At 37.2% G+C, this 19,999-nt stretch overlaps 1 protein-coding gene across 6 annotated transcripts in view; it reads right to left on the bottom strand.

The window, feature by feature from the left end:
- Psd3 (pleckstrin and Sec7 domain containing 3) overlaps positions 1–19,999 on the bottom strand; it is a 567,268-nt gene that overhangs the window by 67,367 nt on the left and 479,902 nt on the right. For all 6 annotated transcript variants that reach the window (XM_048801652.1, XM_048801653.1, XM_048801654.1 and 3 more), the window contains one exon: positions 3,714–3,784. In XM_048801652.1, coding sequence (XP_048657609.1) covers positions 3,714–3,784 — 71 coding nt within the window. The remainder of the gene's footprint in view (positions 1–3,713; positions 3,785–19,999) is intronic.

Here is a 19,999-nt window from a genome sequence, read left to right as displayed (position 1 = left end):
TTTTGAGGCCAGAATGACCTTGATACCAAAAACGGGAGGCGGGGGGAAAAGAAAGGAAGGAAGAAAATTACTGGTCAATATTCTTGATGAACATAGATGCAAAAATCCTAACCAAAATAAGCAAATTGAATTCAACTTTATATTAAAAGGATCATACATAAAATCCAAAGAGGGATTTATTCTTAGAATGGAAGGATAGTTCAACATACAAAAATGAATCAAAGTGATACATCACATTAATAGAAAAAAAGATTAAAAATCATATGAATATCTTAATAAATGCAGGGAAAGCCCTTGAAAAATTCAATATCCTTTCATGATTAAAACATGCAAAAAAGTAGGAGTAGTTTGACATGATCTTAGCCACAATCATGTATATATATGCCTAAAGATTACACAAAAAAGCTATTAGAATAAATCAGCAAAGTTTTGTGATACAAAATCAATGCATAACAACCAGTTGCATTTCTAACAATAAACAAATCTGAAAAGGAAATTAAAATAATCCGATTTATAATACTGCCAGAAAGTATGAAATTTATTTAGAAATAAACTTGACCAAGGAGACAAAATAGTTCCACACTGGTAACTTCAAAACATTGCTGAATAAAAGAAGAAAAAGATAAATGGAAAGATGTGCCATATTTGAAGATTAGAAGACTTAAATATTATTAAAATTCCACACTATTCAAAGCAATCTACAGATTCCATGCAATTTATATCTATAGTCCAATAACATTTTCTAATAGAAATAGAAGAAACAATCCCAAATTCTACATAGCATCACAAAGGACCTCGAATAGTCAAAACAATCTAGAGAAAGAGTAATACTAGAAGACTGATTTCATTACTGATTTCAAAACATTATAAAATTACAACATCAAAACAGTACGGTGTTGTCATACGGATGGGCCACCGGAGGAGACAGGCCAGGAAAATCCCACATGTAAATGGTCAAATGACCTTTAATATGGGGCCAACACTACAAAATGGGGAAAACATCTTTAAAAAATGATGTTGGGAAGCCCGTTTATCCACATGCAAAATAATGAAAGCAGAGCCCTCTCTATCTTATACAAACACAAAAATTAACTAAAATGGTTAAAGATGTAAATACTTAAGACATGAAACCATAAATTTTCTATAAGAAAACAGAGGAAAACTTGGTAATGATTTAAATGATTAAACTTGGTCATGATTTCTGGATTACCAAAAACATAGGCAAATATAAAACAAAAGCAAACACAGATAAGTGGGGCTATATTAAATGAAAACTCTTCAACATGGTAAAGGAAAAAAAAATAACTTTCTGAAATGGTAACCTGAAAAATAGAAGAAAATATTTGTAATACATTTAAATAAGTGGTCAATATTCAAATTCAAAATATAGAAGGAACACCTACAATTTAATTGCAAAGGAAGAACAACAAAAAGCAAAAACATATACACGAAAAAAGACAGCTTGAAAAAGGAAAGGACTTAAACAGACATACCTCTAAAGACATACCAACAACCAATAGGTATTGAAAAGATATTACTAATTATTAGGAAGATGCAAATGTGATAGTATGATTTATATTATTTGGTCATTATACTTGATTTCTGGCAAAAGCTCCTAAAACTCTTGGAATCTCTAGCTTGATAATTATGTGTTAATGTGATGACTGATGGCTGGTGACCCCTAGAGACCCCTAGAATACAGACTGGTGGCTCAAAAATCAAATCAGGACTTATAGCCTCACCCCATAACCTCACTAGAGAAGGCTGACTGGGAGAGTCTAAAAGTTGAATTGATCTCCAAGGACCAGTGATTCAATCAACTGTGCTTAGAAAATGAATATTCCATAAAAACCAACAAGAGCTGGGTTCAGAAGAGCTTCTGGACAGCTGGGCAGGTGGAAATTCCTACGATGTGATGCACCTGAGAACCTCCACATCCTCCCATATCCTGTTCTGTGCATCTCTCCTATTTGGCTATTCATCTGTATCCTTTGTAATATCCTTTATAGTAAGTGGGTAAATATAAGTAAAGTGGTGTCCTGAGTGTTGTGGGCAACTCTGACCAACTACCTTGAGGTGGACATGGGAACTCCTGATTTATAGCTGTTGGTTGGAAGTGTAGGTGACAATCTACTATTTGCAAATGGTATTTCAATAAGGGGGCACTCCTTGGGGGCTGATCCCCAATCTGTGGGATCTGAAGCTATTTCAACGTCAACAGCGTCAGAGTTGAGTTGAATTAGCTGGTATCTGCTGGAGAATCTGGGCTCACAGAAGGATTCTGTATTGGGTGTTGAGAATACAGAGTGGGAAAAATACTTTTTTGAGTTTTTTTTCATTTCTAGTAACAAATCCAAACTATAACTAGATATCGCCTTATTCTTGTTAGGATGGCTCTTACAACAAAACATAACAAGTGTTGGTGAGGATGTGGGGAAAATGGAACCTGTGTGTTCTGGATGTAGCTGGTACAGGGACTTTGTAAAATAGTATGAGAAAAGGAACACACCATTCAACAATTTGGATATTTACCCAAAATAGATAAATTTAGTATTCTGAAGAGATATTTGTACTCCATGTTCATTCAGCATTATTCATAAGAACCAAAAAGGTGGGAATAACTCAAATGTACACTGATGAATGAATGCATCAGAAAAATGTGGCGTATACACATCAAGTAATATTATGCATTAAAAAGGAAAAAGATTCTGACACCTGCTACAACATGGATGAGCCTTGAAGACATTGTGCTGAATGAGATAAGCCAGTCAAGAAGGCTAAAACAGCCAAACTTGAAGAAACAAAGTAGAATGGTGGTTGCCAAGGATTGAAAGGGAAGGAAACTGGGTATAAACCCAAGATGAGAAAGTTTTCTAGGTATGCTGTACAGCATTGGGCTCATGGTTAACAATACTGTGTTGTACATTTAAAAACTTAAGAGACTAGTTCTCATATTATGTGTTTTTTTTTTTCACCATAATAAAAATGTCTTTTCCTATTGGCACCACTGAAGGGAATGTTGCAACTGTCTTGCTTCCTGTTATTCCTAATCCAGTGCCTGTCCCTTCAGTGGATGCTAGAATCCTTCTGGAGTTTGGGAAGTTGTGCTCCTTCCAGCCAACACACAACTTTCCCATCTTCATCCACACAGATCCAGGGACATGGAAGCTCCAAGGACAACCCTAAAGGGGCCAGGACCTATCAACTGAATCCCGGAGATCCAGACTTTGGGACTAGAAGAAAGAATCCTCACAGGAAACATACCCAGGCAATTTGGAATCTATCTGCACTGTTAAAGTACAACTATTTCAGGAATCCAGTGGAAATGTGTATGTTCAGCTTTTAGTAGGGTCAAAATCAAGATAATGAAAGAACTATATACAAATGAAGGCCGTAACTAATCTAAAGTATAAATATCTATGCAGACAGGTGCTGCCGCAAGTCTGTTCCTGAACAGATCACTTGAGATCTAACTTACGAACCTATGTTCCAATCTTACTGAAGTAAAACAAATCCCATCCACTCCTCTCATTGTTCATGTGTATCTGAAGATGATTTACACATAACTCGCCCAGAATTTAAGCATCTGTTAAATAGTCTTATGGGTGATTGATGTGGCTTTTTTGGTACAAAGTGAGAATTTTGGGGTACCTTGTTTAAATATCATTTTATAAAGTTTTGTAGATTTTATTTTATATCCATTGTACTTTTACCTTTTGTAAGTAAAGAACTGTTCCCTTCAGGACAGCATAAAAGGTTTTCCATCCTCGCTTTCCTCTTGGAGCTAGAAAAAGAAAAAAAAATTATTAGAAAGAAATCAACACTTCAGAAGAATATAAAACATCAACCTGGTGCTTACGTTTCCATGTTCCCAGTTAATGAGCTATCAAAACAATGTTGAGAACTAAAATTTTCTTGAACTTTAGTGTATATCAGGCAGTATTCTAAAATGTTTACCAAGTGTTGTCTTATTTAATCCTCAAAATATTTAATTAATCCTGCAAATAGGTTCTAGGAATCTCTTTTTTTTTAAAAAAAGCCAAAGCACACAGAAGTAAATTGCTTACGGTCACATAACTGGGAATAGGAGAAACTAAAAATAGGAACCCAGGGAGCATGTCTCAACCCTCTGCCCTCCAGTGTAGGTGACTCAGACTGAGAAAGCAAAAAAGACAGATAACCCACTTGAATCAAAGTGTGGAATATGATATGTCAAGAAATTTGTAATGTTTTGAACAACCAACAATAAAAAATTAAAAAAAAAAACAAACAGATTGACAATTGGTATCAATCCAAGAGAAAGGCATGGTTATGAGAGGGCAACTCTCCCCCATATTTCTTCCATACTCCCTCAATCAGATTAGAGTTTTGTTATCACTCCTATGGCAACTTGGGCAGATTGCTGCTGCAAAGCACTTTTCTGGTCTAAGTGTCTTTCATTGGACTGGGAATAACTTGAAAGGCTTCCTTCATTTTTTCCCCCATTTTTAAAAATATTTTTTAGTTGTTGATATATCTTTTTTTTTTTTTAAATTTATTTGTATGTGGTGCTGAGAACCAAACCCCAGTGCTCACACATACCAGGCAAGAGTGCTACCACTGAGCCACAGCCCCAGTCCCTTCTAATTTTTTTTATTGGTGCATTATAATATTGCACATAAGGTTGGGGTCTATTGTTACATATTCACACATACACACAGTATAACAATATAATTCAGCCAATATCACTCCCCAGTATTTCCCCTTATATTCTTCAGCTTTAGAATTTATAGAATCTAGCATAGTGCAAGGCAGACATTAGGCACTATCATAAAGAATCTCCAGATTAGTTAATTTTTACAGAAGTCTTTATATTCCTTTTGTTTATTTTTCTGGTGTACAATGTAGAACTATCCTATTCACTTAAACTCATACAAATTATCCTAGAGAAAGCATAGATTAGCAAAACAGCTTATTACATATTCTTAACCCTTTAATAAAACTAAAATCGGCACTGGAAAACATTACCACCTGAATGTCATTTTTCTAAGCATTAGCCAACTACATAGGCAAGACCATTTATTTATTAATATTCCTTTGTCAAACATTTGGCTGGCTTCAGGGCACCTTTAACTTGGACAAGGTAGGAAGTGTATCACTCTCTAAAAGCATACTCTTTAAATTTCTTTTGACTTAGGCTTGGAAAGGAGGTGAATATTCCTCTACAGGACCCAAGTGATCCTGCCAGCGCCACACTGAGACATCCACCTGGCAAGAAAGGCCGCAAAACATCCGCTCCACAGGGTTTCAGGGGAAATATAAAATACCATCCCTTCTGTTTCCACTAAGTGGCTTAAAAAAAAAAAAAGTGTATGCGTGGAGAGGGGCACACCATGATATCCTTTGTAATAAATAAATAAATAAAGAAAGAAAGAAAGAAAGAAAGAAAGAAAGACTAAAAGAGAGGCAGAGCTCAAACTTATAATAAATACTCACTGCATTGTTCAACAGAGGACAAATTCAGGCACCACCTGCATGAAAACCGTGCACACAAAAGTGACCATGTGCCATGGGGGCTGTCACTCCGCAGGACAGGAGACAGCATGATAAGCTGGAGGTGGCAGCCTGGAAAACAGACCAGCTAGCTGGTTTCCATCCCCTTCTAGGCCTCACCTTGTCCTAAACCCATCCTCTCGCCCTCCAAGCCCTGGCTGGGAGAGTCCTCACCGGTCACTCAGTTCTCAGGACTTCAGCTGATTCATTTTCATAAATTGGGTAATTTGTATAACTTCAGGCAAAGCATTGGAGAAATACTGGAGAGAAACCATTTTGTTCTCTATAGGAGCAAAGAGGTCCTGCCATTTAAAAGCTCTCCTTGAAGCCCTGACATCAGTTTAGTGGGATCTTGAGACTCCTGCAGTTCAAAGATCTACAAATCTTTTTTGCTTCCTGTGAAGTAAAAAATAAAATAAATACTGGTGTAAGTTATTTTCATTGCATACAAAGCCTTTTAGAAGCAGATTCCAAAGAGCTCTCCAATCGAACTGTGATCTTAAACATTACCCCCGAATGACTAGCGTCCACTGAGTCACCTTCTACCTCATCCTCTACTCTCCCATCTCCCACAGAAGTATAAGATTTAATCTTGTCCACGGTCAATTACAATTTAATCATTTAGGACTTCAATGAAGCCACCTAAAGCCCTCCCAACAAGATAACTTATTAGTAAATTCTCATCAATGCACAACTAGAGTGCTATAGAGGCAGTTCCCTAAGACCTTTGACTTATGTTCATCCATTTAACTCCTACCATACTACTAAGGGTGGCCTACTATTATTACCTCTGGTTTACACCAGTGGAACTCAGGGAAAGGGGACAACTGAGCTCCAGAGCAGGCTGGGAGGGCTCTCCAGTGGCAGGCCCAGCTGCTCGGACTTCACCCCACACCCTCAGGGCTGCTACTGCTGCTGTACAGGATGAAGCCCACCATGTGGACTGGACGCACATGAAGGAAGAGCACCTTTCCTCAGAACCATGACTGAGGAATGTGTAGCCACTGACTTCACAGCACTTGTGTTTATTAAGCACGTAAGACTGGGCTAAGGAATTGTAATCACATAATGAACAAGATGGAAGGCAGGAAAAGATCATGGTGTGGTCACCAGCTTATCTGAGAGGCTATGACTGCAGAGGTGGTGGGAGCTGGTAGACACATTTTGATGAACAGCCAGGTGGCAATTATGAGAGAGCGCATACAGAACTTAAAGACACCACTTAATATCTACATCACACTTTCAAAGCAATTAGTATGTCTACTTTAAATCCAAAAATAATCAATTGTTCTCCTTTCCCAAACTAAAAGGGCTTTGGAATGTTTTAATTCTGGTCATCTGCCTCCAACCTTATATAACACCTTAATTTAGCTTTTTTAAAAACTGCTACTGAAATAGACATTATTTTTTATTAACAGTTACTGCTTAGATTTACCCTGTTTTATCTTTCTTCATCACTTCTTTCCAAGCCTCCAACTACTATTGTTCAGAGACCATTTTTCAATTATCTCTTGAAGTAGATCCTGAGAAGTCCCTTTAGTAAGGATCTTCTGGTGGTAAATTTTTTTCTACTTTTGTTTATTTTATATATATATATATATATATATATTAAAAATTCTAGGTTGACAATTACATTTTTTATGCAGATATTATTTGACTACCTCTTCTGTATTATAGGGAGGTCTACCCTAAGTCTAAAGGTGTGTCTAAGTAAGGGTGCTGGGCTTCCTGTGTATCATTTTGGAAAACCTGTAGCCATCGTGTCCCTTCCTCTGCTGTCTCCAGAACTGTCCCCATGCTCCACCCTGACTCCTCACTGCCTTCCCTGTGTGTCTTCTCTGCTCCCTCGTGTACTTACTCTCTGTCCTTTGGTGCCGAGAGCTGTGTGGTTTTACTTCCAGCCCTGGTTGGCCACCCGATCCTGAAACACGTTGGAGATTAGAGCCCTAGGAGTAGCTTCCCTCCCTGGATATGCACTCAGGTTTTATTTATATCTGGCCTCCCCAGATTTCTCTTTGACTGTTACAAGTTCGTCCACTGATTTAAAAGGTATTTAATTTTTTCCCCTATCACCTTTAAATATTTTATAATAGAAAGTTCAGAATCCATCCATAGTCTATTATAATGTGATAAATCGACTTTTAAAAAGTATTCATTCATGAACTTTGTAATCTAGGAAGCATTTGGAACAAGATACAGGATATATTGGGGGGTAAGGGGAGGGGCAAGGGAAACCAGTAAGAGAGCTATGGTGATGGCCTAGATGAGAGAAAAGGCCAGAATTGTGTGCACAATAAAGAAATGAAAGGAGAGATGTGAGGTGGTGACGCTGAGGACCAACGATACAGTAGGGTGGCCATCAGGCTAGCATTATACACAACTCTTCTATTTGATCCAAACAATCCTTTGAGGTAGGCATTGCCTTTTTCTTATCGACATCACCATAACTAGTTACATCTGCCATTCTGAAAGGTAAGCAAGCTGCTGTAGAGGTCACCCATCTGAGGATTTCAAAGTTATCATACAGGGCAATTCAGGTGAGGAGAGATGTTCTAGGGAAACGATCTGGGTGACACTCCTTCACAAGGGTCAGACCTGTAGCCTCTGTGAGATGGGTGCTGAGGGGAGGAAAGCAGATGCGGAGACAGGAGCAGACCAGAAATCAGGTACTCTCTCCAGCTGCTCTTAATTCTAGGGTATTCACAAGCATCCCTGCTCAGGGATAGAAATCTCAGATTAGAGGCACAATCTCTAGGTCTGCCCACTCAGGTGCTACCAGCTCAGCATTGCTGCAGGAAAATACACTATGCAATGATAATTACAGTAGTAGTGATAGCAGCAGCTCATGTTTACTGAATGCATACTGTTTTAGGCAATGTTCCAAGAGCTGACAAGTAAAAACTAATGCCTGCAACTCTGTGAGGGAGCCACAATAACAACCTCCAGTGCACAGGTGTGGAATCTGTGACCCCCACCTGCCACGCAGCACCTGCCTGCCTACAGCACTGAGCATTTTATTTTCAAACGGTGGTTTGAAGATAGGGAAAGGCCAGTTAAAACAGACTCGGGATATAGTATCTTGGATAACTAAGACACAGAGGTGATCAAATTATTTATGGACCAATTCATCAGAGACCCTGATCTGTCAGGAAAAATACATCATCGGAAAAAGACTGAATAGAAATATGTGGTAAACAGTCTGTATGACTGTCCCTGTACATATTCCTGGCTTGGGGATGGCTTCCTGTACACTGTGGAAAGTAAAAAATGAGAAAAGTCAACAAATTTCTGATTGTTATTCTGCATCATGAACAAAGATACATGCACACAGAGCATACATATTTGCTAAAGAAAAGTTGGCAGTTGCTACAAATATGGGTGCAACTGGAACTATCACTGAATCTTCAATATTTTAAATCAATCATCTCCTCATCTTTATTGCATATTTGAAGAAATCTATTTGGAAATATAAAGTACCATGAATAATATTTTGGCTTCAGTTTACCAGTGGTCTTTGTAAGAGGGAAATACACAACTGGGAATGAAAGGGTGGAATTGTTATCTTTCTTGCATAAAGAGGAAGGTATAAAATATTCCTAAGCAATAAAATATTTGGTAATGCACACATACTAGCAAAACTAAGTTGCTTATTTTTAAAAAAATCCCTCCAAAAGCTGTAATATTTATATAAAAGTTTATATCTGCAAGCTATATCCTTCAACTTTAATTTCTTCTCAACTGAACTGGAAAAGGATCATCTTTAAAATCTTACTGCTCCAATTTTTCTACTTTATTCAAAAGGCAAAATATTTTGTCCTACATCAAAATATTGTCTTATTTTTGACCACTCTTCCCTCTGGATTCTTCAATCATCTATTTTTTACCTTTCTTTCAAGTTTATTACCAGAAAGACATAATTTGCAAGGATAGAATATCCGTATTGCCTATTTTTCCATTTAATATGTCAACCTTTCCTTCTTATTGTCTTGAAAATATTCTTCCATTGTCCCATGTGCAAAGACAAAAACATCTCTTATCCCCTCAAGAGCAGAGGTCAGCAAGCCATATCTGTATCAATGAGAAAGGACTCCTGTGTATGGCCTAAAGAGCGGCCATGGCCCAAAAGCTAACAGTGCAGGCTCGCAGGCTCGGCCAGGCCAAGAAACAGCAAGCATACAGGAAGGAGATCGTTCGTAATGTAAAATGCTTTCAAGTTCTTTAGGTTCATGGAGAAAGTCATTCAAAATGAACTGCAACCCCAATGAGGACATTCCAAAATAATATCAGCACCTTGCTGAACTCTCAGGAAAAAAGATGTGGTCAGCAATAGTTCTATCCTAATACAACGAGGACATTTCTATATTAGATTTGTAAAAGACAGAAGATATTTTTTAAGTTGCTTTATTTCCCTAGTGAGGTTGCCCGAAAACTGGGCGAAATTCTCAAAGTGTCTACCCTGCAGGATGAAGTAATATGCTATCCCAGTCAGAAGTAATCTCCATATCACTGAGTTCCACATCATCAACGCTGCTGGCAGCTCAGGCACAGGAGTCTGCATTCTGCAATTGGCTTGAGAAAGCTTTAGAAAAGTTCACAGATGACAGACTTATAGATCATTAAATGAAGTTAAGGGTTGTTTGTCCCTGTACACTTTATCCCCAACTTTCTTTTACAAAATATCCTCAGGCATCACAAAAAGCTCTGTACTATTAAAGTTCAATTAACAGAGCAGATCAGGCACTTTGAGATTACTGCTTGAAGCAGTCACGTCCAGGCTAAGCATAACAGAAGTTACTAGTGGGAGGCAAGTCATACAATATTAAGTAACGCATAGTATTAAGTACCCCCAGGTTTACATCAAGGGTGGTAGAAATAAAACAGTATTGTTACAATGTTATATTTCTAAATTATTTATCTTTGAAACAAGGCAATTTACACATTAAACAAAAATCAGTTGATCCTTACCATGTTCCTCTTTAGGGATACACTATCAACTCTATTTTATAAACAGAAAAACTGGGGTAGTCTTAAAGAAACTTTACACCTTTTGTTTGCCCAGAAAAAAAAAATATTTCTTTTATATGTCAGGAATAGGATTATATATATAATTGTCAGAAATAAAAACTGAAGGAATATCCCACCCAAGGAGCTCTCTGGGAGGCTGGTGCTCACTTTGGGTGTGGCAATGCCTTTGGGGGGTCTTCAAGACCTTTACCCTATACTGATCTTGCAGAAGGTATTCTGAACTGGGATGCAGGCAATTGGATTTTGTTCTCACCACGATGCCTGCTATTTTTCTGTTTTTGGATGCTATCTAACATCTATGGCTACTGATCTGTAACCTGGATGCAGTATGATGTAACACATCACTGTATAATGTTGTTCAGGTATTCCCGCACATGAATTAGATAAGGACATTTGCTCGATCCCTTAAGAGTTCATGTGATGTGTGGAGGCAGCCACATTAACAATGAAAACAAAATAGGATTAGCTCTATAAGACAAATGGCAGCTTGGGGCTACCCTCAAATGAGGAGGAAGCCATTAATCCCACTCATGAGGACAACTCAAAAGTTAGAAGAGATTTTGAGAAAGAATTTAGTCTTAATCAGGACTTTTTTTTTTGGGGGGGGGGAGTCCAATAGGTTTTAGACTTCTCTTTTGACCTTGACCTCTTCCTAGAATGTTCCCTTTCCAGGTACCATCATGACTTGCCCCTCTTCGTTTAGGTCTCCGCTTAAAATGTCAACTCATCCAGGGGTCCTTTCTTACCCTCTGCAAAACAGTACCTGAATACTTCCTTCACTCTTGCCAACCACAACTTTTTTTCCTTTTTCGCAGTGCTGGAGTTCAACCTAGACCTTGACCATGCTATGCAAGAGCTCTACCACGGAGTTACACGTTGGTCCTGGTTTTATTTTTCTTTGTCTCACTTAACACCTGTATGAATTTATCACTGATGTATTACACTCCCCGCCCCCTCATACTAGAAAGGAACCTCCAGTAAATACTCTGGTGTGTGGCTGTGTCCAAAGAACAGATTCACCCCTATCCCAAATGAAAAGCAAATGTCCTAAATAGGCATGCAGATGGTGTGACTCGATAAACATTACAGGGAAGATGTTTAAAAGTGTTTTTTCCATCACTTAGGTGAAACACATTAGAAAACTTGGGGTGCTTAAACACAAAGGAGATGGAGGAAAAAATTGGGGTACAAAAAGATACTGAATATGGAACTAAGATACTAGTGTGCACACCAGCTCATGGGAACTAAATTACGATGTTTTTTCTAAGTTAAAAGAAAAAACATCTGGGATAAGTAATGTCAAAATTTAGGAAACAAATGCCATCTTACAACTCTTAAAAAGTGGATCTGAATGAAGAAAGATGCAGGAGAACTTTATTTTAGGGAATCTCCTCAAAAGGCTGAGCACAGCAAAATTTTATTCAAGCTCAATAACTTCAATGGTATGAAAGTTATGACCACTCCAAACTCCAAAAAAATCAAGCATCCAAATGATACTTTTATAATTCCTTAAGCAACTTATAGGTCCTTTCATAAGACTTACAGAAAGCAAAGTACTAAAATAAAAAGTAAGGTTAAAGCCTTGCAGCTTGAGAAGTGTAGGTAACTGCTCAAATAGATCTCTCAAAGGACACCAAGCTAGGTCCCTTCAACCTCCTATGCATCCAGGGACCCAGGGAACCACTGAGTTAAAGATCCTGCTGAGCATGCACTTCTGCAAAGAGCAATTCAAATAAGCTATGGTAATTGTAAAACAGCCTGAGGCTCACTGGCACCTTTAAAATGCCTCAGGGCAAGCTGCTGCAGGTCAATAAAAATGTTTCACAAAGATGAGGATGAGCAGCCCCCAGACACATCTGTTCACCAGAGAATGTGACAGTAGCCTGATTGCTTTCCCCAAGTTAGAAGCTCAAGGAGAGACTTCTTACTCCTTCTTCTGAGATGAGGTTCCTGACCCTCACTTGGGGCCAGGGGTTTGCCTTACAGTTCACACCAAGAAAATAATCCACCCCCGCAGATTTCATCTTAAGTAATGCTACTGAATGTTTAACTCGGGTCAGGCCAAACTTCTTTCATTTATTGGATTTCCAGCACTCTCAAATGCTTTCCACCTTTCTGTAAAAGGGTGACCAGGAGTGCATCCTCAAGAGCATCATAACAGCAGCCTTTCTGCAAATTACTCGATGCTGTGAAAACACTAACCCATTTATCTTGCATTCCCAATTTGTTTACTGTAAATGGTACAGTCAGCCTTCTGTACCCTGTGTCCCACAACGAAAGATTCAACCAACCACAGATATTTTAAAAAGTCAGAAAGTTACAAAAAAGCAGAACTTGAATTTGCTGTATGCTGAGCACTATGCTGAATCCCCTTGAGTGAGCTGCTGCCTCAGCATTCTCTGTTGTAGCCGCCCACCATTTCCCACTTCCTCCAGTCTTTCTCCAGGGCTCCTAGTTTGAGCATCACTCACCTGGTGTGTTGTTTGTGTACTGTATAGTTAAGCCTATGAAGGGTTCTACCCTTGATGATGGTGTCATCATTCCCTAAGCAATACACTATAACAAGTATATACATAGCATTTACCTTTTATAGTCATTAATACAGGAATGATTTAAAGTATGTGAAAAGATGTGCATAGGTTATATGCAAATTCTACATCTACTAGCTGTCCTGGAACCAATCCCCTGCACATATCTAGGGAGGGCTGTAGACTGTACTATGACAGCCATTAACAGCATTTTTAAAAGACAGGGAAAATACCCACAATATTATCATAACCATTGTTTTTTTAATTGGTAATCATGCTGTGACAAATGTTACACCTGTTTCTATCTGGCCTAACTCTGCAAATGTTTTTTAGATTTAATTATATTTCATTATGACTTTAAAATAGTCCCTTCTATTAATGTTATATTTAACTAACAAATGTTAAATAAAACATTGATTTTCCCAGACAGCCACTACCAGTAATTTGATATTCAACCTTCTAATCATTTTACTATGTATATATTTGCCACATGAACTGTGATACTAGTTGCCTTAAAATTTTTCTAATTATATATTATGTCATTAAAAATAATCGCAAAGTATGACATGAGATTGCTCTATCATATTTTATTCAGTGCACCTTTTAGTGGCCTTCAAGCTGCTTGCAAGAGGATGATATTCTGGAGCTAAAATGATATCTGGGTTTCTTCTATACAGCAGGCACTCTGCTAAACACCATGACAATTACTGGCCTCAGTGATTAGTCCACCTTAAGGCCTCTGCATTGTATATTGGAATATTCTTACGCTTAATCTCTATGACCAAGGATTTCAAGAACTTTCTTTCGCAGTTCAGCACTTAGCTCTCAGCAGAATGACATCCAGGTGTCTCCCACCCCTCCCCACCAAGAGTGAGTATTACTGGCAAACAGCTGGTGGAAAAATAATTTGAGTTTTAAAGCTCAAATTCTTAAGTCAGTTCAATCTAGTAACATTTTTGGACATGAATTTTTATCACTAGGATTAGCTCCTTCAGGAAACAGGTGGAGTAATCCATACTTATCTGTAGACTCCCTTTCTGTGGCTTCAGTTTCTTGTGGTCAACTGCAGGAACATTTTGGAAATAAGCCATTTGTAAATTTTAAATTGCATACTGTTCTGAGTACTGTGATGTAATTTCAAGTCATCCTGCTCCATCCGGCCTAGGAAATGAATCATCTGTGTCCAGCACATCCATGCTGTTTACCCAGTTAGTCCTGTAGTAGCAGCCATCTCAGGTCCACTTGTCTTACCACTGTGGTATCTCAGCTTTTGTGTGCAAATAATCAATATTTTATTTAATAATGGCCCAAAGCACAAGGCTAGGTATGGTGACAATCTGTACTAAAAAGAAGCCATTTAAGGAGCTTCCTTTCAGAGGAAAGGCAAACATAAAAGGAAAAGGAAAAAAGTATCATAGGCTGAGGCTTCTAAAGTCTATGGTAAGAATGAATCACACCACGCAATTGTTAAGAAGGAAAATGAAATAAAATCCCTGCTAGTTTTGCTGTCACACCTCAAACAGCCATGGTGCATGGTAAGGACTTAGTTAAGGTGGAAAAGGTATTACATTATTGGTTTCTGTATTGTCTATTATTCCAGGCTTCCGCTAGGGTCCTTGGAATATACCCCTGTAGCTTAGGGAGACCAGAGTACTGAATTAGATGTTTTTCACGCTACAATTGAACCCATGCTGTCATGTATGCTAAGCCTTGGCTCTATCCCTGCCCCATTAAGACCCAATGCTGCATTTTTAATTTCAAATTTTCATCAGATTATTGAAGAATCTGATATACTGCATTAATTTACCATAGCAGAGATACAAACCTTTTTTTTTCTTCTCTTAAGTGTTAACTAAACTTAAAGGGTAAACAGAACGAGTCAAGAGTAAAAATAGAAAAGTTATTCCAAAAATCAGATGCAGTGAAAACTGCATTCCTCTTTCAGAAAGAAATACGTCAGAGATTCTGCATACAGATTTTTTTTTTTTTTTTGGTTACTAAAAGATTGGCAGTTTATATTCCCTGTGCTCTGTCAAAAGTACTGCTTCTGGGGAGAATGGTGGGTGGCCTCTTCTCACCAACTTTCCTGCAGAAAAGGGTGGATTTTAAATTAAAGACATCAAAGTGAAACTCATAAGTTTAAAACATTCTTTTAGTCTGAATATAGAATTGTGAAGGGGCACTCCTCACCTAAAACAGATAAAATTCCATCAAAACTCCAGAGATGTGACAAACAACTGCTTGAGACCAGCATGGCCGCCCTCCCTGAACTGCTCCTGGACCCCATGTTAACAGGGTGGCACTTCACCCTGCCGCCACAGCAGCAAAGGGCAAACAGGAGGGAAAACTTTAGTCTAGTTTTTAAATATTTGCTTTGCTTTGCCTTCATTTAAAGAGTCTTTCTCTAACAGGAGGAGACAACTGTCTTGTGGGGGGAAAAAAATTCCACTTTTATTATCTCTTAATTATAGTGTCGCTGTTCCCAATGTTATACAATAGCAAAGAATTCTGCCGGCACTGCCATCATAAACTATTTTCAGTATGTGTGACTCAGAATAACATCTACTCTCTCACATTTGACATGTGGGTATAAATTTTTAAAACTTTCGATTACAGGCAAGTGTGTAAATCCGTCTACACTGAGTGAACCTCCCTAACCATGCCAGGTGCCACCCAGCTCTGTCTCTATGACTACTCCTCATGCCCAAAGTATTTGAGACTGAAAATTCATACCATCAAGAGGGACTCGCCATCCTGAAAAAGCAGTTCATGTTAAAACACTTCAAATTAGAAACTAATCTCAGGTGGGTAAAATGACAGAAGAATCTATGCTGAAAATGCAAAAATGTGATTAAGATGTTTAAAAATAACTAAGGTGATATGTTCACACAATTCGCCTCTTTCGATTCACTCCTTTCCTACTCCTCTGGTCCCTTTTTCCAAAAGAACCTACTGTTTAACCTTCAAGCTATTTTTCCTGATAGTTAATTACCGTCATAGACTGAAACAAGGTGCTTCTACCACTGTCACAGTAGGTTGTAAACATTCTCTGCTGGTTTCCTGCTGTGATACCCCACTACATCTTCCTGATATATGTATTTTTATTTATATTTTTATTGATGATCTCTGTAGTTTAAATGAACATGCTGACATGTTCTTCTTCAATGAAGTTTTTTTTTTCTGTAGCTTTACTAAGGTATTGTCAAATTAAAAAAACTGCATATAGTGTACAATTTGATGTTTAAATATATACATACATCATTAAATAATTGCCGATATCAAGATAATTACTATACCTTTCATTTTACTCATATCAATTTCCTATTTATTTTTGAATCAAAAAATTATTTTTATTTCCTAAGTATCAGCAGTATCTTTTGACTTCCTCTCCACAAAAGGAGCTTAAAGCTCTTTGTTTCCTTTTGGCTCTCTCTCCACCTTTACCTTTCAACTTCTTTCACTGGATTCTTACAGGGAGGGGGACAACATTTATGTTCTATTTTGTAACTATAAGTAAAGTGTTCATATTTCTGAATGTGAACAATGAGCAAAATTCTATTCTTAACATTCTTAAATATTACACTGGAGCAATGGCAATCAAAGGTTTTTTTTTTTTTTAAATCTTGGTACTCAGTTTTATTTTCTGGGGTATACCGTTGCTTGTACAGATTTCAAGAAACATATCCTCATTAGTTTCTAAATTTTCCATGCACTCAAACATTGAGTTTTAAAAAATGTATATAAAACATGTAAGACATTCAGAAGTTATCAAACATAACACAAGCATGCATGCACCACCAAATACCTTAAACTATTCATCAGTACAATTTAATTTCTTCTTTCTACTCACTGCATGTTATTCTCCCTGGCAGAGGTAATCATCATTCCATAGGTAATAATTTCTATAAATGAATATTTCTACTAAAACCAGTATTGTTTTGTATGCTTTAGAATGTTATTGCATAAGCATATTATTCTGTTCTTTTTCATTTAACAACCATTTGTGAGATTCATTCATGTTGATAGATGGAATGCCAGTTCCTTTCTTCTCACTAGTACACAGGGTTCAATTACATGAGCACTACACACAGAATCCGTCCAATCTTCTGTCAAAGGGCTTTCAGGTTGTTCTGAGTTATTATAATGTCATTATGTCTATGTTTCCACTTGTAAAACTAGAAATTTTTTTTTGCAGGGGGCAAATACATACCTATGATAGATTACCTGACACACAAGATAGCTGATTGTTTTTGCTTAAGGCTTATTGATTATTGCCAACTGTTTTCAAAAATGATGAGACCACTAATACATTTGTAGGAGATAAAAGAGAGCCCACTGCTCTAAATCCTTGCTAACATTTGATACGCTTTCAAATTTTGGCTAAGTTCAGCATGTGAAATGACATCTTACTGTGTATTGATCATTAGTGTTTGGTTGGATTGAGTATGTCTCCATATATGTATTGATCATCTAAGTTTCCTTTTTTTGTGAACGGCCTGTTTTAAATGTTGTCCATTTTCCTACTGGGTTGTCTTTTTCTAATTAAGGATTTCTTCACAAATATACACTGGAGGTCCTAATCCTTGATTAGAAATATGCTACAAGTAACTGCTTTCAATCTATGTATAACCTTTCAACTTTTTAAAAGAAAATTTTAAATGAGGCAGTCTTGAACTGGGGGTGTAGTTCAGTGGTAACAGCAAGTGCTTGGCATGTATAAGCCCTGGGTTCAATTCCCAATCCTGCAAAAAAGTCTTTAACATTAAATGTAATTGTATAATAATGTAATTATGCATATAAATGTCTTCCTAGTTTTCTTCTCCTAAATTAAAAAAAACTATACTCAAAATTCATTAAGTTATTGTTCCACATATTCTTATAAAAATCAGTTTCAAGTAGATTAATCTTAACTTTTTCTGCCTTTTACCTTTAATCTACTTGAAACTGATTTTTATGTAAGATCTAAGATAGAGAACACACACATACCACTCAGCATCACTTACATAAGCATTTTTGTCACCCTTAATTATCTGAGTTACTTCTCATGCCATAGAACAATTTTTCATAAATACTGGAAGCTGTTGCTTCTAACCTTCTCCTTTCCATTCTATTGTCCCATCTATTTCTGCCTTATTACTTGGAAAAATGTCAGCATACTCCAGTGCATTTCTTCCCCTCATTTTCAACACTGTATGTGTATGAAATGTTACTTAATAGAATACTATTTAGAAGTTTATACTAAAAATTACAAATTATAATTGCTTTCTACATAGTATACCCATAAACAAGTTCTTTGGGGGATAGGGGCTGTGTTCATTGTTGAAGTTTTTATGGATATAGAGTCTCAGGTACTCAAGAAGTGCTTAATCCATGTAGAAAACAAATTCATTATTTGCATCTTAGCTTATGTAGCCTATGGTAATAAAAACTAGACAAGCATTTCATTACTGTCACATTTTTACCACTAAAAAATAAAAGTACAGTATTATGAATGGTGTTCTCTATCAGCCTGTCCCTCCTCCATGCTATGTCAGTATAATTGGGGGAGTCACTCTCAGAAGAGGTTGGGGCCAGGAAAGTAGCAATTACTGTGTGAGGAGCCCTGGTGTGAGGCCATAAGGACCTGTGGAAACTCTAGTCAGTCAGGAAATGCCTAACTTGCTTCAGCTAATTCCATTTTTTAAAAAGTACTGTATTGGCCAAATAAATGTTCAGGCCCTATTGCTCCTAGTTTAAGACCTATTTATCTAAACGCATGCTACACAGTGACAACACTGCCCCAACCACATAAAGAATGCAGAACCTAAATGTTTTCTAAGTATATTTTCTCATGGAAATTGTTCTTGACAATAATAGCTAAAACCAGATATACTGTAATTCTATACTATAACTTGGCTAAGGCAATTAAGATCTATTTCCTCATCTGTAAAATAGGGATAATAATAATATTTGCTTTATGATTGAAGAGTGTGGAATAAAGCTCTAACAGTGAGTTTAGTCATCATCATGGCCATTTAGAACATTCATATTTTGAGTACATTATTTCTGGTCACTTTCTTGATTTTTAAAAGGGACTACCAACAGACTGAGAAAACTAAAAACTTACCAAACTTTCTGACAAAATCCAGAAGATACATTTTGTTTTTTTTCAAATATGAGTTTCCAAAGCTTTCCCTTAATGTCAGATTTAATGGGTCTGGTAAATGTATCTGAGTAGATATAGCACTTTCTTTTAATCCTGATTTGTCTTCTGGAGGTAGAATGTCTGAGCTGAGCAGATCTTTTAAAAGGCAAAAAATGAGGTGGGTGCTGGTGTTGCACGCCTGTAATCCCAGTCGCACGGGAGATTGAGGCAGGAGGATTTCAAGTTCAATACCAGCCTCAGCAATTTAGAGAGACCCTATTTTAAAACAAAATAAAAAAATACAAGACTGGGGAAATAGCTCAGTGGTAAAGTGCCCATGGGTTCAATTCCCAGTACTGGGGGGCGGGAGGGGGAGAGGTCAAAATGAAACAAGAAATCCTGCAAAAGTTTAAAATATATTTATATAAAAAATTATGGATGCAGTCTGAAAAACTTGTCTTTAGAATTAAAAATGCATAACACGTCAAATCCTGAGTGAAACAAGTGGTTCCTTCAAGACAAGTCAATCAACACTTAATGGGAAAACAATTTCTCAAGAGGACTTTGACCCAAATCCTTACTTATTAAAAACTTAGAGTAATACCTGTCATCAGAGCACCTTGACATATTTATGTACATGTGTAAATGTAAGTTAGGTCTAGCTCTACTGAACATGCTGAACCCAAATAAATGTTTACAGACTTGACAACAGAATTACAAAAAGTATCATCATGAAGGTGTCTCAAAATTACTTGTAGCTTCTCCAGCAGTCTCATTGTTTTTTTTTTTG

This window comes from Marmota marmota, unplaced genomic scaffold, assembly GCF_001458135.2.
Source record: "Marmota marmota marmota unplaced genomic scaffold, marMar, whole genome shotgun sequence".
In the NCBI taxonomy this organism is placed as follows: domain Eukaryota; kingdom Metazoa; phylum Chordata; class Mammalia; order Rodentia; family Sciuridae; genus Marmota; species Marmota marmota.
Note: the sequence above shows the minus strand (reverse complement) of the source record. Positions and strands in the feature narration are given on the sequence as shown.